The 18,811-nt window shown below is 46.7% G+C and overlaps 1 protein-coding gene across 1 annotated transcript; it reads right to left on the bottom strand.

The window, feature by feature from the left end:
• Positions 1 to 3,076: 3,076 nt before the first annotated feature.
• Positions 3,077 to 18,416, bottom strand: St3gal2 (ST3 beta-galactoside alpha-2,3-sialyltransferase 2). The gene is made up of 6 exons (XM_028768743.1): positions 17,940 to 18,416; positions 13,411 to 13,604; positions 8,878 to 9,057; positions 5,872 to 5,917; positions 5,322 to 5,441; positions 3,077 to 4,864 (listed from the first exon to the last, which is right to left on the bottom strand). Exons 1-6 carry the CDS (start codon positions 18,276 to 18,278, stop codon positions 4,691 to 4,693), a joined length of 1,053 nt encoding a protein of 350 aa, XP_028624576.1. The 5' UTR covers positions 18,279 to 18,416; the 3' UTR covers positions 3,077 to 4,690.
• Positions 18,417 to 18,811: the final 395 nt, after the last annotated feature.

An 18,811-nucleotide genomic window follows, 5' to 3' on the forward strand; every position in this document is an offset into this window, starting at 1 on the left:
CCCTGGCACACATTTCAGCATTCGTCAGTGATAGGTAATAAGAATTCCTAGCACATTCCATTACCTATCTGACAATGACCGGCTCAGTCCCTGTCTTGGGTCAAAGTTGGAACGTTTGAAGTCACAATTCACCCACAAACTCTGTAGTAGCCTACTCTTTGTTGTTTTTTGAGATAGGGTCTCACTGTGTAGCTCTAGATGTCCTCAAACTCAGAGAAATCTGCCTACCTCTGCCTCCTAAATGCAGGGATTAAAGGGTTTGTTTATATTATCAAATTTTACAAATATATATACACAGTGTTCGTACTGTATGCCTGCATGCTAAAAGAGGGCATCAGACCTCATTACAGATGGTTGTGAAGCCACCATGTGGTTGCTGGGAAATTGAACTCAGGATTCTGAGTAAGAGTAAGAGCTCATGCTCTTAACCTCTGAGCCGTCTCTCCAACCCTTATATCAATTTTGAAAACTTTGCTAGTCTAGGAGCTAGAGAGACAGCTCAGCAGTCAGCACTTGCTGCCCTTATAAAAGACCTCTGTCCGAGTCCCAGCACTCGTGTTAGTCAGGTGGTTCACAGCTGCCTGAGATTTCCAGTTTCAGAGGAATCTGATGCCTCTGCTCTTGAGTATCTAGCAGTCATATGTACTCCACTCCCAGAGACATAAATTACCTTTAATTCCAGCACTCTGGTGGCAAGATCTCTTTAGTTCCAGAATATCCAGAGCTATATTAAGAGAACATGGCTCAAAAACAGAACTAAAAGCATCTTTCCTTGAGAGTATTTTTATGTTCATGTAGATCTTAAGGTGACTGACCCCAGAATTCAGGGATTTAGCCTATACAACAGTAGGAAAGGAAAAAGAGAAAACATGTTTAGACACTTGGATCTGAAGTGTTTTGGTTCCACAAAAGAGAAGTACCAGTATGCAGGCTAGAGTTTTAGCCCTTGAATGAGGGTAAACACAGGAGACCAGGTATGAGATTAAAAGTCAAGATCAGCCTGGGAAAGCTAGTGCAGGAGACAGTGAGGTCTGTGTGTGTGTGTGTGTGTGTGTGTGTGTGTGTGTGTCTGTGTGTGTGCTCGTGCGCACGCACGCGCAGGTGTCTGAGCACTCTGGGGGAAGTCTCAAAGAAGGGGAAAGGAGTAAGAAGGCACAAAATGAGGTGGAGTGATAGTTACTACCTGCATTGAACGCTGAAAATGAAGAACATATCTCAAAAATAAGGCAGAAAGGGCTGAAGAGACAGCAGTGACACCAGTGGCTGCTCTTCCAGAGGATCCTGGATCAATTCCCAGCACTCACATGGCAGCCCAGAACTGTAACTACAGTTTCAGGGGATCTGACACATGCAGGCAAAACACCAAGGCATGTAAAGTTAAAAAAGGGAGGGGGCCGATTGTGTGTGTGTGGGGGGGTGCCACACTCCAGCACTTTCAGAGCAGAGGCCTACAGATCTCTGGGTTTGAGGTCAGCCTGGTCTGCAAAGCGAAACGATCTGAAAAAAGCAAAATAAAAACCCCACAAGCCAGGCAATGGTGGCGCACACCTTTAATCCCAGCACTTGGGAGGCAGAGGCAGATGGATTTCTGAGTTTGAGGCCAGCCTGGTCTATAGAGTGAGTTCCAGGATAGCCCGGGCTATACAGAGACCCTGTCTCGAGAAAAAAACAAAACAAAAAAAAAAACCCACAAGGCAGATAGTCTGTGTACTAAAAATGGAGCAAAAATGGCTCATCTCTAGGCCATGGCCTATTCTACCCAGTTACCCTAGTGTCATCTTTCATCCTCTCATGTTCTGTCCATGAACATAAAACTAATGCTGCCCCTCTACATTGGTTTATTTTAACAGAACAGTGCTCCTGCCCCAGTTTCCGAAACCATTATCCTAGAAGAGGGCAAAACCTCATGGACCAAGTTATCAAGGAAGTGTCTGGTGTCTGTTAGTTTTTTGTTAAATAGCATACCCCCTCGCAGGGCAGTGGTGGCACATGACTTTAGTTCCTGAACTCAGGAGGCAGCGCTGATGAATTTGGCACCAGCCTGGTCTACAGAGCATAGGTACAAGACAGCCTCTCTCTCAGAAAATAAGTTTAGTATATCTCCTCAAACTTTCGAAGACTGTAGGAATGAGTCACAACAGCTGGGTCAGGGGAAGTAATCTATCTGGCTGGTGATGATGCACACCTATAATTCCAACACTTGGGAGGCAGAGGCAGGAGGATTTCTGTGTTTCAGGACAGCCTGGTGTTCAGAGTTCTAGGACAGTCAGGGCTACCCAGAGGAACTCTTTATCTTGAAAAAGAAAAAATGCCACTGACTGTGGGGTTTTTAAATTTAGTTCTGAGATTCATATAACACCTATTTCAGTAAGTGTTTTAAGGTGCAGACCCAACATTTCCCCCAGTTTTCCAGTTACCCTACTGGTTTATTTAAGCATTTATCTTAGTGATAGGCAAAGCTCAGAGAGGCACTATCTACCCCCAGCACCTCTCCCAAGAGAACTGTTTCTTTGCATAGCACATTATTGTTCTGGCAACAAGCTGTGGGCCACATATAGTATGGTCAGACTAAGGAGAACTATGTCAGAACTCCAGAGAGAACTCACTGGAGTCACAGGGAAAGGACTGCTTTATGGATGCAGAGATGAACCAACATAAGCCTGTAATAAAGCCCTGTTTACAAAAGGCCATTTCAGTTGAACCAGAAATTCTTCCCAAGTCATTACTCTCTTAGAGGAATACAAAGGGGACAATGAGTTAGTTTTTGCTGCCTTTTTTTTTCCCTTGAGAAAGGGTCTCATGTAACCCAGGTTAGCTTGAAAGTTACCATATAGTTGAGGCTAGCCTTTAACTTATTTTCCTGCCTCAGCCTCCCAACTGCTATGATTAAAGGCACATGCCACCATGCCTGGCATAGACCATAATACTCAGAGTCCTTTGGGGGGACTTGAGAGAGCAGAGCCCATGAATCAGGCTCCTCAGGCTTAAGAGTGTATCAGTTCCTTTGTTCTCCAGAACATCCTTCCCTCCTCAGAAACACCTAGGATGGTACAGTTCAGAACAGATGAGGACTCTCTGGGCTTTGCTCTTTTTAATTCAGGAACAGAAATGGAAAAACCGAATGTTTAAATAACTATATAGAAGAAAAGGATGTGGGTGCTGGGACCTACCTTTTCTAGACTGGGGATTCATGGTTTAAACAAAACAAAAGGAAGAAAAATAAATTATTCTTCTCAATACTGTTTGGCATAATTGCATTGCGTTCCCACTTCTCATCCCAGCAGCTTCTTGAGATGAGCAGAGAGGAGACAGGCAAGAACAGAGCCACTGGTACCGTGACTCTGGATGACGGTTAGAAGCCCTGAGAGGTTCTGCTACGGTCCTGCTCAGTATACCCATCTTTTTTCCTCCACCCGTGCTTTTGAAACTGGGAAGGAACAGACTCAAGCAAAGTTCTCCATGTATTAGTTTTTAGGGGTACTCGTTGCCTCATCCCAAACTTCTTAATACTCTCCTTTATGTGTGACTGTCCCCCAACCAAGAGGCTGCTTGGTAATGTCAACTCATTAAGAATGGGAAATATTCATGTGGACACTGCAGGGAAGTGTTTTCTGAGGCCTGAGACATTCACCGAAGCCCTTTCTCCCAATGAACCTCATCTGCTTCCCGGGTCAAGTCATGCAAGTAGCTTCCAGTTGTAACCCCTGATTCTTGACTCGCCAGCCCTTTAGGAGCTGGAAAGTAGGTTAGAACAGGCGAGTGAGCAGGGTAAAGGTGCGGACAGGAGGAGGCATGCATGGCAGCCACCAATCCGCTCCTCCCCAGCAAAGCTCCGAGCCATCTGCAAGGCCTGCAAAGAATTGTCAAGCAATCTTGGTTGGATAGCCATCCCTGGCAGCTTGAGGGTAACTAAAGCATGAGTCCAAAGCAAATCCTACCCCCAAGCAAGAGGCTGCCTGCTCCTCTTTGGGGTGACAATGAAAGAAAAAGGTACATGCACAGGGTTCTCCTTTCCAGCCTACTGTCCAAACGTACTGCTCTCGCCTTAGGGCTAAAGACATGGGCCATGTGTGTGAGAGCACAAGCAACGGAGTCCGGGTGGTCTCATTTTGTCTCCAAATCAACAGGTGAGCTGGAGAGGAGGCCCAGAACCTAAGGACAGACGCTGAGAAGGTGGTGGGGAACAGGAGTGAGGGCACACGTGAGAGAAGCACCTTGCATGTGACCCGGTGGAGCTTCCTACCCGTTCCTGACACTAGTGAGGCCCTAGGGAGGTCAACCCAACTCGGGGTGAATTCAACCCCCTAACTAGCTGGTGAGCCACGGAATGCCCTGGAGAGTGTCTCACCAGGACCACATTTCTTTGGCGGGCTTCACTCACCCATCGGGCCTAAGCTGGAAATGAGCAGTTCAAGGCGCTCCTGCCCAGCCCACGACCAGCCCCTTAAAAAGCAGAAAAATTCTTATCCAAAGCAGGGTTGGGGGTGAGGGGTCGAGGCCCGCCGCCTCCCAAGGCCATGATTGGTGGAGACGGCGGCGCCGGAAGTTCTCCTTGAGTTGCATGATTGGCTAAGAAGCTCCTCCCAACTGCAGCACTGATTGGTTGCTGGGGACGGCGCAGTGATTGCTGGGTGGCAACCGGCACTTGCCGGACCCAGAAGTGACTGGTTCTGCAGGCGTCCAGGGCTGCTCAGTTCCCTCGGTAAACCTCGATCTTGCTGGCCTTGGCCAGCATGTCAATGATGTGGGCTTCGAAGTCGGCATCATGCACGCCTGTCTTCCGGAACTCGCCCGCGTACCGGTTGTTCTCCCAGTAGTGGTGCCAGTTGCCACGGCTGTCCGCCCCGAACCCATACACGTTCACCTGTGAGGAAGGTGGCACAGGGGTCACTGGGAGTCGGGGACCGTGGTAGGGGACACCCAGGCCTGACACAGGGACACTGACTCAGAGGGGACTGCTGCCTCTTCTGTCTCTCATTTGTGTTTTGCTTTTCCACGACAGGGACTTATGTGGCCCAGGATGGCTTCAAATGATCCTCCTGTCTCAGACTCACTGTATCTGATTACTGGTACCACCATGACCTTGCTATAAATTTGCCTTTTTAATGAAGTAGTTTTGTTAGTAAATTTTAAAAGGTAATAAAAACGGAAAATGCAAATATATTGTTTATAGGAATATAACAGACATGAAAAAAACCTAACCCACGTGGTTTCTGTCTACAAAAACTACTTCCCTGGAACCACAACTAAGATGGGGAAAGGGCCGTTTCCTGCTCACGGGTTCTCCTATTTCCTCTCTCCATTGGCACCCGACTGCCTACCTCATCACACACGTGTAGTGCAAAGAAGAGCACCAGCATTCCTGTGGAAGGGTAGCGGCCATGGTGCTCGGTCCACCTGTCATGGATGTACTTGAAGAAGGCTGGGTTGTAAATCTGGACCTACAAGGAGAGTAAGAGGCACGTGAAGGGTTTGGAGGTCTGGCGATTTGGGGCAGGCTCTGAACAGCTTCTAGCAGTTCCTTAGGAATGCTGCACACGGGCGTTCTTAGGTTCCTGTGGTCAGTACAGGAGTCAGGCATGCCAGCAGATGCGGGATCCCTCCATACACACACAACCTCCACACAACCCCCCACCCCGAGACAAGGTTTCTCTGTATAGCCCTGGCCATCCTGAAACTCATTCTGTAGAACAGGCTAGCCTTGAACTCAGAGATCCACCTGCCTCTGCCTCCCGACTACTAAGATTAAAGGCGTGCAATACCATCAGCTGACTCACAGATGCAGATCTTGATGGTGAGGGCATAACTTGAGTAAGCCAGCATAATTTCCATGATGGTGAGGGTCAAATGACCAGGGGGCAGGGAACTTACCTTCTCTTTGTCCACTCGAAGGAAGGACTTCACTGGGGCATAGGTGCTACAAGAAGACAGGAAAAAAAAACCCTTTCAGATGGCAACATATCTGCTCCTTATGACCAAATGGTGACACCCTCACAGTTTCTAGACTGATCTATTCTCAGTGCATGTTTCCTGCTGCAGGGCCTTGATCAGAAACCTTCAGTGGCTTTCAGGATAAAATTGGGCTATTTTAGTCAAGCCTAGGGACTTCCAATCTCACCCTTCCCTAAGCTGTCTGCTGGGGAACTCTGCATTTGGATTGGCTGATCTCAAACCGCCATGTCTGCTGCCTACTTTTTATATCAACCTGACACAAGCCAGCGGCATCTGATCCTCAATTGAGAAGAGGCCTCCATAAGATCCAGCTGTAAGGCATTTTCTTGATTAGCGATTGTTGAAGGAGGGCCCAGCCCATTGTGGGTGGAGCGCCATCCCTAGACTGGTGGTCCTGGGTTCTATAAGAAAGCAGGCTGAGCAAGCCATAAGGAATAAGCCAGTGCTGGCCAGGTGGTGGCGCATGCCTGTAATCCCAGCACTTGGGAGGCAGAGGCAGGCAGATTTCTGAGTTTGAGAGTTCGAGGCTAGCCTGGTCTACAGAGTGAGTTCCAGGACAGCCAGGGCTACACAGAGAAACCCTGTCTCAAAAAAACAAAAACAAACAAACAAAAAACCAAAAAAAAAAAAAAAAAGGAATAAGCCAGTGCTAAACCACTTTCGGCTTTCTTACTATTTTAAAAAAAAGATTTAGCTTTATTTTTAACGTGCATGTCTACACGTCCACGCCTAATGTTTTCAAGGCCCTGGGTGTGAGCCCCACCACCACAAATCAAGTACTACAAAGTGCCACATGACTAAAGATAACGAAACGGTGACCGCAGCCAATAAGTGAAAACAATCCATATATCCATATTCATAAGGAGAAGAACAAAATATGGTGCGTTCACCACAATGACGGAGTACATTCAGTCTCAATGGAAGTCTGAAGATATGGATGAGCAGAAAGTCACGCAGACAATGGAACACAGGCGGGCAGGAGCAGGTGGAGACAGTGATGTGTAAAGGATACAGTTGCTTTTTGTGATAGTGCATGTTTTGGATGAACATTGACCTTATTGAATGTCATACATCAGCAAGGATTAAAATAGTGATTTTTATAATATTTAACCACATATAAAAGTACAAGGTTAGTCAGAGTAAACCATGTGGTTGTTTAGGGCTGGGGACAGGGAAGACAACTGGGTTATTGTGGCATCAAAGACCTTTAGAACATGAAGACATTTCTAATGTTAATGGTCGTGTTTACAGCATTTTGAATTCATCAAAATATTATTGGTTTATACATTTTAAAAGTATTACATTTGTTTATTTGTGTGCTGGGGTGTACAAGTGCCATAGCATGAAAGTCAGAGGACAACTTGCAAGAATGGGTTCTCTTCTTCTACCATGTGGGTTCTGGGAGACTGAACTCAAGTGACATGTTCACACCACTTCTGACCTCCTCAGGCAACAGGCACACATTCATACATCTAAAATAAATACAATTCTTGGTTTTTTTTTTTTTCAGTTTTTTGAGACAAGGTTTCTCTGTGTATCCCTGGCTGTCCTGGACTCACTCTGTAGACAAGACTGGCCTCGAACTCAGAAATCCGCCTGCCTCTGCCTCCCAAGTGCTGGGATTAAAGGCGCACACCACCACTGCCCTGCGGTTTGTTTGTTTGTTTAAGATTTGGTAGTGGCATATCCTTGTATCCAAGAATTGTAGAGGTGAAGGCAGGAGAATTAGTTCAAAGCCAGTCTTGACTACATGAGACCCTGTCTGAAGAAAAACACACACACTAAACAAACATACAAGCAAACTAGGTAATTAAATAGAAAAGGCACTGGGCTGAGGTATGGTTCAGTGGTTTAAAAGCCTTTGTTGCTCTTGGAGAGAAATCAGATTTAGTTCCCAGCACACACATGGTAGCTCACAACCACCTGTAACTGCAGTTCCTGAGAATCTGATGTCTTCTTCCAACCTCCTTAGGCTCCTGCACACATATGGTGCACATATATACACTCAGTCACATACACATAAATAAATACTTTTTTTTTTTTTTTGGTTTTTTGAGACAGGGTTTCTCTGTGTAGCCCTGGCTGTCCTGGAACTCACTCTGTAGACCAGGCTGGCCTCGAACTCAGAAATCTGCCTGCCTCTGCCTCCCAAGTGCTGGGATTAAAGGCGTGCGCCACCACTGCCTGACTTATAAATACATATTTTTAAAAAATGTAAACCAACAAAACCTGACAAACCTTTGGTAAGCCATGTCTTGTGACACAGACCTGCACTCCCAGCTAGTAGAGAACTGAGACATGAGGATCACGAGTTCAAGCCCTGCTTCAGCTGCAGAGAAAGTTTAAGGCCAGTTTTAGTGGCTTATCAAAAGCCTGTCTCAGAAATTTAAACAACAATAAATAGAAAAAGCAACCAGGGCTGGAGAGATGGCTCAGCGGTTAAGAGCACTTGGCTGCTCTTCCAGAGGTCCTGAATTCAACTCCCAGCAACCACATGGTGGCTCACAACCATCTGTAACAGGATCTGATACCATCTTTTGGCTTTCATACATAAAATACATACATAAATCTTAAAACAAGACAAAACAAAAGAACAAGAATGAACCCTCAGGGAAATGGATTGCTCAGGGTTCCCAGCTGTGATAGAATTATGATCTCAAAGACAGTTACCAGAGAAAAGAACCCCACAGTCCAGAGTTGCCTCCTCAAGAGACCAGTCCAAACTGGGCAATCATGGTTTTGCCACAAGTACACCGAGCTGCACCACATAGGAAGAGGCACAGAATGAGCTATGCCCTCAGCTAAGCCACCATTTTGAGCCCCTACTTCTCACTAATTCAATTACAGGATATTCTGAACTCAGAGACATGCCCTCCCATGGAACTCCTGGCGCCCGTATGCTACTCAGCCAGCAAAAAGGCTCACAATCGGATCTGTCCTGTGGAGAGGGCGCTGGCAATCCACATTAGGTCCAGGGCCTTGAAGGGGACCAGCACGAAGCTGACATTGGCGGGCAGGTTCTTGGCACTCTCCGGGTACATGAAATGGTGAGTTGTTCGACTGCCAACATCCTTCTCAAAGCCCACAGTCGGTGCCTGATTCATCCTAAAGAAGGTAGAGAGGGGTGGGGGGGGGGAGAGAGGGAGAGAGAGAGAGAGAGAGAGGGAGAGAGAGAGAGAGAGGCATGGGTTTTAGAAGATAATTTGGTACTCATCAAAAATAAAAAAGAAGCTGGACATGATGGCTAATGCCTATAATTCTAGCATTCAAGAAGCTGAGGCAGGCAGGAGGATTGCCACACATTTGAGGCCATCCTGAGTTATAGCGTAACACTTGTATCAAAAAGAAAAAAAATGTATAAAATGATATACACGATGGCTGCTTAAGTAAAGATAAAGACTATTCCATTAATCAAAGAACTGGTGGTACAATCTGTACATTCATCAACTGAATAACACTTAGGTACCAGAATGGAGTACATTTCACATGTTGGTAACAAACCCAGGTCTATTCAGTGAAACATCCTTTTTTTTTTTTTTTGGTTTTTCCTGACAGGGTTTCTCTGTGTAGCCCTGGCTGTCCTGGAACTCACTCTGTAGACCAGGCTGGCCTCGAACTCAGAAATCTGCCTGCCTCTGCCTCCCAAGTGCTGGGATTAAAGGCATGTGACAGCACCACTGGATACCAGAGACAGATAGACCAAGCCCTGAAGATCAAAGAACTTGGATTATCCAATTTTAGGAAAAAAAGGTTTGAAAGAATATTATTTGAGAGGAGGAAACAGACAATTGTGAGGGAAGAAGAAGAAGAGAAGTCAATGGTGGGTGACTATAATCAATATATATATATATATATATGAAAATATTGAAGGGGCTGAAGAGATGGCTCAGTGGTTTAGAGCACTGACTGCACTTCCAGAAGTCCTGAGTTCAAATCCCAGCAACCACAACCATCTGTCATGAGATCTGATGCCCTCTTCTGGTGTGTCTGAAGACAGCTACAGTGTATTCTTATATAATAAATAAATAAATCTTTAAAAAAAAAGAAAATATTGAAATGAAACCCATTGTTTTATGTAATGAGGGAAGGGAAAAAGTATGGTTGCCCCCAGGCTGGCTTCTACAGGCTTACTGCCAGCTTTCTCCACTGATTAGTCAGTCTACTCAGAGTCAAGAAGTGTCCCCATGGACCTGGTGGTAGGACCATTGGCTTCCTTTGATCCTCTTCTACCTGCTTCAGGTCCCAGAGAGCATGGGGATGGGAATGAAGGTTCAAACTAAAGTCCAAGATGTTTCACAGCCTCCACAGGAACAGGGAGGAACGTGACATTCTTTGGGAGACTCTGACTCATTCTAGATAAACCAAGTCCTGGAAAGGGGCCAGAAGATGACATAGAGCTCTGGGACATGGAGCCACACATTGCAGAAACCTATCTGCTCCCAGGTGCCCTTAGCAGCCAAAGAAAGGCTGGGCAGGGTGGCTCACTCTTTACTTGGGGCACAGTGCTAACACCAATACTTCTGTTGCCTGACAATGCCAGGAGCTGGATGGATCTGCTGCCTAGAGGAGGCAAGAAATGCTTGACTCCAGTTGTGTCATAAGCTGAGGGATCAGAGAATTTACAGGGGGAGACAGCTCGAGGTGAGAGGACAGAGCTCTGTTTCACTGCTCTCCCGGATTCTGGGATGAAAGGCTTCCTTTCTGGTTCCCAGTCAAGAGAGGTCTGCAAACAGCCATCAATACTGCCATCTGGACCACAGACAGCCAACTACCATCTGGGTCACCCTTTCTACAAAGCAATTCTAGGGACCACTCCAAACATTGTATTTTGATTCTGCCTCATGTGAAGGAGACTCTGTGGGTGTGTCTACAGCTAGGACACCCACATGTCAGAAGAAATCACAGTTTTGGGGCCGCAGGCTTTGACCCCTGAGGTTTCCCAACCATCACAGAGGAACCAAATGATAGAGTTGGCCAGAGAAGCAGGTATTCGGCTATCTGAGTTTCCTTGGGCTGTCAGAGTGCCCCAGAGCTGAAGGGAAGCAACAGAAGCCGCGACCACTAATCTTGGCCACCTTCTCTTGGTTTTGCGGCAGCTTCCAGCTTCCTTCCCTTTAAAGTGCCAGGAACTGGAAGATGAGGGTAATCCAGGTGGCTCTGGAGCTCTGGGTGGAAGTCAGTATTCTATTTCCACATCCGTCACCGTTTCTCATCTTGAAGAAGATCTTGCAAAAAAAAATATGGAAAGCCTCAAGAGATAAATTGCTATGTTGGTGTTGCTATGGAGACAGCAATGGTTTCTACAACAAAGGCCTTCTGCCTCTCGGGAAATCTGGTCTTTCTGCAATGCCCATCCTAGGCAATGTTTAGTAAAAACCTGGCATTTTCAGTATTTTATTTACTCATTCATTCATTCATTCATTCATTCATGTGTGCATATGTGTTTGTGTGTTCATTTGCATTGACAATGGGAATCTTCTCTTGATTCCTCTTTATTTCTTTGTGTGTCCTTGTTTGAGTGTTGGTGCCCACATACCATGGGACATGTGTAGAGGCCAGAAAACAGAGTCTGGGTGTCAGTCCTCACCTTTCTACCTGAGACAGGGTCTCCTTGCCACTGTGTTGGCTAGGGTAATGGACGCTCAAACTTCTGGAGAATGTCCTGTCTCTGCCTCTCAGCTCCCTAGAGGGGAACACTGGAATCAAAGAAGCCTGTGCTACAGCACCTGGCTTTTATATGGACTCTGAGATTCCAAACTCAGGTTGTCAGGGTTGCTCAACAAGTGCGTTTATCGCTGGGCCACTTCCCCAACCCCCCACCTTAAATAATAAGACAGGTTTTCTCCCTGAACCAAGACTTACAATTTTGGCTAGACTCGCTGACCAGCAAGCCTCCAGGATCTACCAATCTCCATACCACCAGCACTGGGATACAGATGCACACTACAGTGTTACAATGTAACAATACAACGTTACATGGGTGCATTTAAACCTGAACTCTGGTTCTCCTTAACCCTCTTTACTTATTTTTGAGACAAGGAGGGCCTCATGTATCCCAGGTTGGCTTTGAACTTACTAAGAAGCTGAAGATGAACTTGAACTTCTTACCCTCTTACCTCTATACAGATATGTGCTGCTATGCTGGGGATCAAACCCAGAGTCTCGGCATCCTGGGCAAGCACTCTACCAATGCTACAATATCCTCAGCATGAGGTTTTGGGGTTTTTGTTTTTTGTTTGTTTTTTTGAGACAGAGTATCACTATGTAGCCATGGTTGGTTTCAAACTTAGAGAGTCACCGATTTCTGCATTCCAAGTGTTAGGATTTAAGGTGTGGGCTACTGTGCCTAGCTTTGAAATTTTTGTTTTGGTTTTTGTTTTTCAAGACAGAGTTTCTCTGTGTAACAGAGCCCTGGGTGTCTTAGACGGGCTTTGTAGATCAAGCTGGCCTCGAGTTTACAGAGATCCACTTGCCTCTGCCTCCCAAGTGCTGGGATTAAAGGCATGCACCGACATGACTTGCTTTGAGATTCTTTTTTTTGTTGTTGTTGTTTTTATTTTGTTTTTTAAACCAGAAGCTTACTATAGAACCTGTGGCTGGCCTTGGGATATTTCAGCATCAGCTTGCAGGAGCTAAGATTCTTAAATGTGTGCTACCACACCCACCTCACCCTTTTTAAAAAAAAGATAAGTTGATTTAGTGTACCACAAGGGCAGTAGAATGAACAGCAACAAGAACACCTCCTGCCTCCAGGTGGTGGTAGATCTCTTGAGGTCAAGGCCAGACTGGTCTACATATTGAGTTCTAGGACAGCCAGTGCTACACAGAGAAACCCTGCTTTGGGGGTTGGGGAGGGGAACAGGAATACTTTCTGCTAGTAACATTTTTCTATATTTATTATTATTTTAAATTATATATACATATTCATATATTATGTATATATATTGTATATATATGTATATACACAAATACACACACACACATGACTTTCAGCTGCCATGTGGGTGTTGGGAACCAGATTCCAGTCCTCTGCAAGGACAGCATGTGCTCTTAACCACTGAGATAGCTCTCCAGCTCCCAAAATGTGTATTTTGAACACTTACTCCACACCTAACCTTGAAAACCTGGGAAGAGAGACCAAGACTATTAACTGAAACCTCTGGGTGCTAGTGGCCCTTAGCCCACTGGGCAACTGGTACTTGTACCCTAGCAGAAAAGATCAAAGAAGACTAGCAAGATGGTTCAGTGGATAAAAGAGCTTGCCACCAAACCTGAAAATCTGAGTTTAGTTCATAGGACCCATGTGGTGGAAGGACTCCTACAAGCAGTCCTCTGATATCCTGAAAACTAAATAATGTGAAAAACAAACCAAACCAAGCAAACAAACAAAAACTGAAGAGACAAGGATGCTTTATGGATTGTCTTCCCTGTCCCTCTGCCTGTTCCATGAGAGCTCACCTCATGATAAAGTTGTGGCTGTCCACTTCTTGCCCATAGCCAGAGCCCCGAAGGTTGCCTGAGTTCCCGACCACAGCACAGCGCCGGCACTGTTGGGGGTCCCGGAAGCGGTAGGGGTTCTCACCAGGCACAATCTGGAACAGCTTCTCCAGCACTTCGTTGGTGTTGTGTGATTTGAATTGGGGTTGCAGCATCTGGGCAGGGGATATGGCTGTGAGGGTGGAGAAACTCTCACCCCTTCAAATTTCCCCTCCAGTCAGAGCAGTACAGACCTCCTCGGACAGGGCTGTCTGAGAATCCCTTCCCCGAGCCCTGAGGAACTTCTCTTCATGGTAGCAAAGTCTTGACTCTCAGTCAGCCTCACTATTGAGAGAAGAGTACCTAGTACCCTGCCAGTCATGAGCCGCCCCTCCAATGCTTTAGAGAGGCTTGGAGTGGGGGTGGGGTGTCCAAGTGGTATTTGAGGCATTTTGGAGGGACTTATGGTTCTAGGCCATAAAGCAGAGTAATGCACTTCAGGAAGGTTTCCAAAACTGGTTCCCTCTGCCCCTCATCAAGAGCTGGAATCCAAGCCGGGCAGTGGTGGCGCACCCCTTTAATCCCAGTACTTGGAAGGCAGAGGCAGGTGGATTTCTGAGTTAGAGGCCAGCCTGGTTTTCAGCGTGAGTTCCAGGATAGCCAGAGATACACAGAGAAACTCTGTCTTGAAAAACCAAAAAAAAAAAAAGAAAAAAAAAAACCCCAAAAAACCAAAAACCAAAAACAAACTGCTAATGATCAACAAAGGCTCAAGTCAATGAGGTTAGCCTTGAACTCCTGTTTCTGCCTTCTAAGTATTGTGTTTTGTTAGAGACAGGGTTTCAGCATGTAGCCCAGGCTGGTTTTGAGACTGCTATGTAACACTGGCTGGCCCTGTACACAATGTTCCTCTCACCTCAACTTCCTGAGTGCTGGGATTACAGCATACCACCATACCCTTCCACAGCGCAAATGTTCAATGGGGTTAGGCCAGTGACACACAGGAATAAAGGAAGTGGGGTGCACAGCAAACAAAAGATCACATGCTTACCAGAACAAAACAAAAAAAAAGAAAATCCATGGGCCACTGAAATGTCTCAGGTGAAGGCACCTGCTGCCATGCCCGATGACCAACACCCAAGTCGTAGGACCCATAAAACTGAAGGAAAGAATTGACTTTGACCTCCACACATGTGACATGACATGCACATGCTACAGAGAGAGAGAGAGAGACAGAGAGACAGAGAGACAGAGACAGACAGAGAAAGAGAGAGAGAAACAGAGACAGACAGACAGACAGAGACAGAGAGAGAAAGAGAGAGAGACAGAGAGAGAGAGACAGAGAGAGAGAGAGAATACGTTTTTAAAATACTTAAAAACCAGCCTGTTGCCACATAGGAAAATTTCCAGGAGAAACTAAAAATAAAGATTTCACATGAAATCCTCTGAATGTTAAATATTGGTAATATAAATATTTCTAAAAACAGTGGACTAGACTTGTTCCATGACATGGGGCCATCAATTAATACTTTGAAATATTTTGAAACTAACACTTTAAAATGCCACAGACAAAATGAAGCAGGCCTGCCTGCTCTACAGAGCAAGGACAGGCAAGACAACACAGAAAAACAAAACAGAATAAAATTTAAAAATGTCGTGAGCTCTCAGGAGGCTGAGGCCAGAGGATCCTAAGTTTGAGGCTGCTGGGAATACATAATGAAACCTGTCTCGAAGAAACAGAGCAATGTCAGGTATGGCGGCACATTGCCCCCGCACCCAGGAGACACAGACAGGCAGATCTCTGTGAGTTCAAAGCTAGTCTGGTTTACATAGTGAGTTCCAGGCCAGTCAGGGTTATATAAGACCCTGTCTCAAAGCAAAAACAAAAACAAGCCCAATGTAACGATATATACCTACAATCCCAACACTCAAGATTCTAAGGAGAGTCAGGTAAAAAAAAAAAAAAAAAAAAAGCTGGGCAGTGATCCCTGTGCTTGGGAGACAGAGGCAGGCAATCTCTGAGTTCAAGGCCAGCATGGTCTAGAGTGAGTACCAAGACAGCTAGGGCTACACAGAGAAATCTTGTCTCAAAAACAAGCAAGCAAATAAACAAACAAAAACAAGAAAAGAAAAGCTGTGGACCAAGAGCTGAGAGAAGATGCTCTGGGATGGAGCACTTGCCTAGTACATCCCAAGCCCTGGCCTTGACACTCAGCAATAACAACATTGCTGTAGAATGAGACACTGGGTTTGTGGGCAAGCGGGAGCTGCTCAGGGAACCGGAGATCTTTCTGGAGCAGAAGTCTACCTCTGAGATAAGAATTCTCAATTTTGTGGCAAAAGGGGTATGGCTGTGGGGAACAGGAAGATGTGTGGGTTGAGGAACACAGTTCCTAAGCAGAGTTGCATTCCTGCGACCAGAGGCCTGTTCCTCGTTCCCGGGGAATAAGGCCACTGCTGAGACTATAACACCAGGCAGACACTGAGCACGTTCTGAACCTTGATTTTTCTCCATAAAACAAAGTTGTAGCTGAAAGGGACAGGCAGGACTCTGCTAGAAGGTCCTGTGCGGCTCCTCTGAACCTGTGCTCTACAGACACTGGTCTTGGAAGAATCTAAACAGTCTGGGCCTAGCTGTCTTGATAAATGTGTACATTCTCACATCCGTGAAGAATGAGAGGAGAGGCATCTTGCTCCTATACTGGGGGGAGGAACAGGGACCAGGAACTGCCTCTCCATGCCAGGGAGAGCAGGCAGCCTACAGGTTCCACTCTTGGCCCAGGAGGCAACCAGATGGCCCTGCAGAACCTTGGAAGTGATGCTCCAGGGATGATGGGGGCAGTGTGGAGGACATGAAAAGCAAAAAGGTCTTGGGACCTAGGAACCCAGGGATGGACCTGTTATAGGCTCCTCTGAGGCTCTGGTGCTCCGCCACCCTTAGTGGCTGAGGCTTAAAATGCTCCCTCTCAAGCCAGAGCAATCTTTTCCAGCATCTGTAAAGAACCAAGAAGGCCTCCTAAAGTGTTTATAATTACTCTGAGCCAACATTTACCAATTAGGATATTCAGTCTTAAAATCTCTTATTTCTGGGATAGTTCAGCAATAAGTAGCTATCATACAAACAGTGAGGACCTGAGTTCAGATTCCCAGCACCTATGTAAAAGCCAGATGGGGGAGTACATTTCTGTAATATGGTGCCAGAGATATGCAGACAGATGTCTAGAATCTCACAGGCCAGCTAGCTTAGCCAAATCGTCAAACCACCAAACTCCAGATTCTTGAGACCCTGTCTTAAAAATTAAGGTGGAATGGCCAGTGTGGTGGCACACGTCTTTAATCCTAGCACTCAGAAGGCAGAGGCATGTGGATCTCAGTGAGTTCAAGACTAGCCTGGTCTACAGAGTGAATTCCAAGACAGTCAGAACTACACAGTAAGACTCTGTCTCCTAAAAACAAAACAAAGCAAACAAAAAGACCCACAACAACAACAAAAATAAGGTGGACAGTGATTAAGTCAATATTTTACAACATTTCACTTCCAAAAGCATAATTCTGTATGTATGCACACACATAAAACTTGCACAGCACATACAGGGGCTGGAGAGATGGTTCAGTCGGTAAGAGCACTGGCTGCTCTCCAGAGGCCCCGGGGTTCAATTCCCAACACCCATAAGGTGGCTCACAATTGTCTGTAACTCCAGTTCCAGGGGATCCAAAGCTCTCTTCTATCCTCTGAGGGCACAGAAATATATGGACAAAGAACATCCATTCACATACTAAAATAAAAATGTATATACACTGTACACACAGATTCAGGCTCCTGGAGTCTGGTAAGAGAGGCTGGAGGATAGCAGGCAAGAAGATTGGGGAGAAATGGTGCTCGCTGCACAAGCCTGGAGACCTAAGTTCAATCCCTGGATCCCATGTAAAGGAAGAAAGTACCAACTCCACAAAGTTGTCTTATAATCATTACATGTGCACTGTGGTACCCGCACAGCCCCCAACACATCATACATGTATATACACACACACCAAATAATAATAAGAAGTTTGGAAATATATGATCCTGGAGGGAGAAGCATGAGGCACTTGCTGACAGGGCAGCACTTGCTGCAGCTGGGGGGTAGTTTCTTGCCACCTAACAGGCAGGCCTCTATCTATCTATGGCATGGCCTCCAAGTCACCACTTAGACTGCTCTGGCCATGTGTGCTGCCTATCTGAGCCCAGAGCATTTTGGGGGCAGGGTGTCTACAATGGACTCTTAGAAGCAACACAAATAGTAGTTCTCTCTCCTTCCAGGTCAGAGCTCATCCTGCCTGTCAGCAACCTGTGATCCAGGGATAGGGCTCAGATCAGATGGACTTCCTGCTTTGTCAGGGTGCTGGGAGAGTCATAGGATGGACACCCTAAGTCTAAAAGGGGGCTCTGGTCACAGCGGCTCCAAAATAAAGAGGACTAATTCTGGAAACCAGACAACTAAAGGAAATCAGAAGGGGGCCGCAGTTCTTACCATCCACCACCGCTGGACATCCGGGGGGAGGTTCATGTTATCTCTGGTCCAGACCGGTGAGATGTTACTGTCAAAGTGGCTGTCAAACCATTCAGAGGTGCCAGCATCACCCATGCAGCGACTGCAGGCACAACTTTTCCCCGAAAGACCCTCCTTGCCGAGGTGCTGTAGTCCAGTATAGCCTGGTACCAGCTTCACCCGGTGTGTGCCGCCCAGAGTCCCCGAGTCCAGGTAGGGCAGGGTGGCCATACTGTGGTGTGAGTAGGTGAAGAGCAGAGACATAATGAACACCAGCAGGAAGGCCATAGAGAGGAACCACACCCGAAGGGAGCACTTCATTGTGCTGGCCACGGAGCAGCTGGTCACCGTGGCCAATCCTTTCCCAGCCCACTGTGGGGCCAGCCACGGTGCAGCCTGCTTGTTTTGGCAGCACGTAGAAAGGGCATAGGGGCACGAGGTGTGGCAGGGGACACTTGCCACACCTTCCCTCAACAAAAGGAGAAAGCAGGAATAGCCTCCCTCCCTCCCCCCCGTCCCTGAGCCACTGGAGCCTCTGCTCAGAACTTCATCAGGTCTCTCAGTCACTAGCTGGGCCACAAAGGCTCTGCGTCTTCTGCCACCCCGTCAAGGCAGAGGTCAGTCCATCCCAGCTCTCTAGTCCCTTGTGAGTGCTGGCAGCCAATTCCAGGGACCCCCCTCTTTGGTGGCTTGAAAAGGTCCAGTCTGGAGCAGTCTGGGTCCTTGTGGTTCATGAGCAGACGCTAAAGCAGCCCCTCCTCCCCTGCAGTGGGGAATCCCTGGAACCCTGATTACAACAGAGAGCACACAGGCTTCAGGGGGCCAGCATTCCACGCACGAGTCCTCTATACACT

Source organism: Grammomys surdaster, unplaced genomic scaffold (assembly GCF_004785775.1).
Source record: "Grammomys surdaster isolate TR1022 unplaced genomic scaffold, NIH_TR_1.0 187, whole genome shotgun sequence".
NCBI lineage: Eukaryota > Metazoa > Chordata > Mammalia > Rodentia > Muridae > Grammomys > Grammomys surdaster.

Coding starts and splice junctions, on each gene's coding strand:
- St3gal2 (XM_028768743.1), bottom strand. CDS start 18,278: ATGAAGTGCTCCCTTCGGGTGTGGTTCCTCTCTATGGCCTTCCTGCTG. Junction 13,605..17,939: donor ATGTCCAGCGGTGGTGGATG/GTAAGAACTGCG, acceptor TCCCCTGCCCAG/ATGCTGCAACCCCAATTCAA. Junction 4,865..5,321: donor CACTACACGTGTGTGATGAG/GTAGGCAGTCGG, acceptor CCTTCCTCACAG/GTGAACGTGTATGGGTTCGG.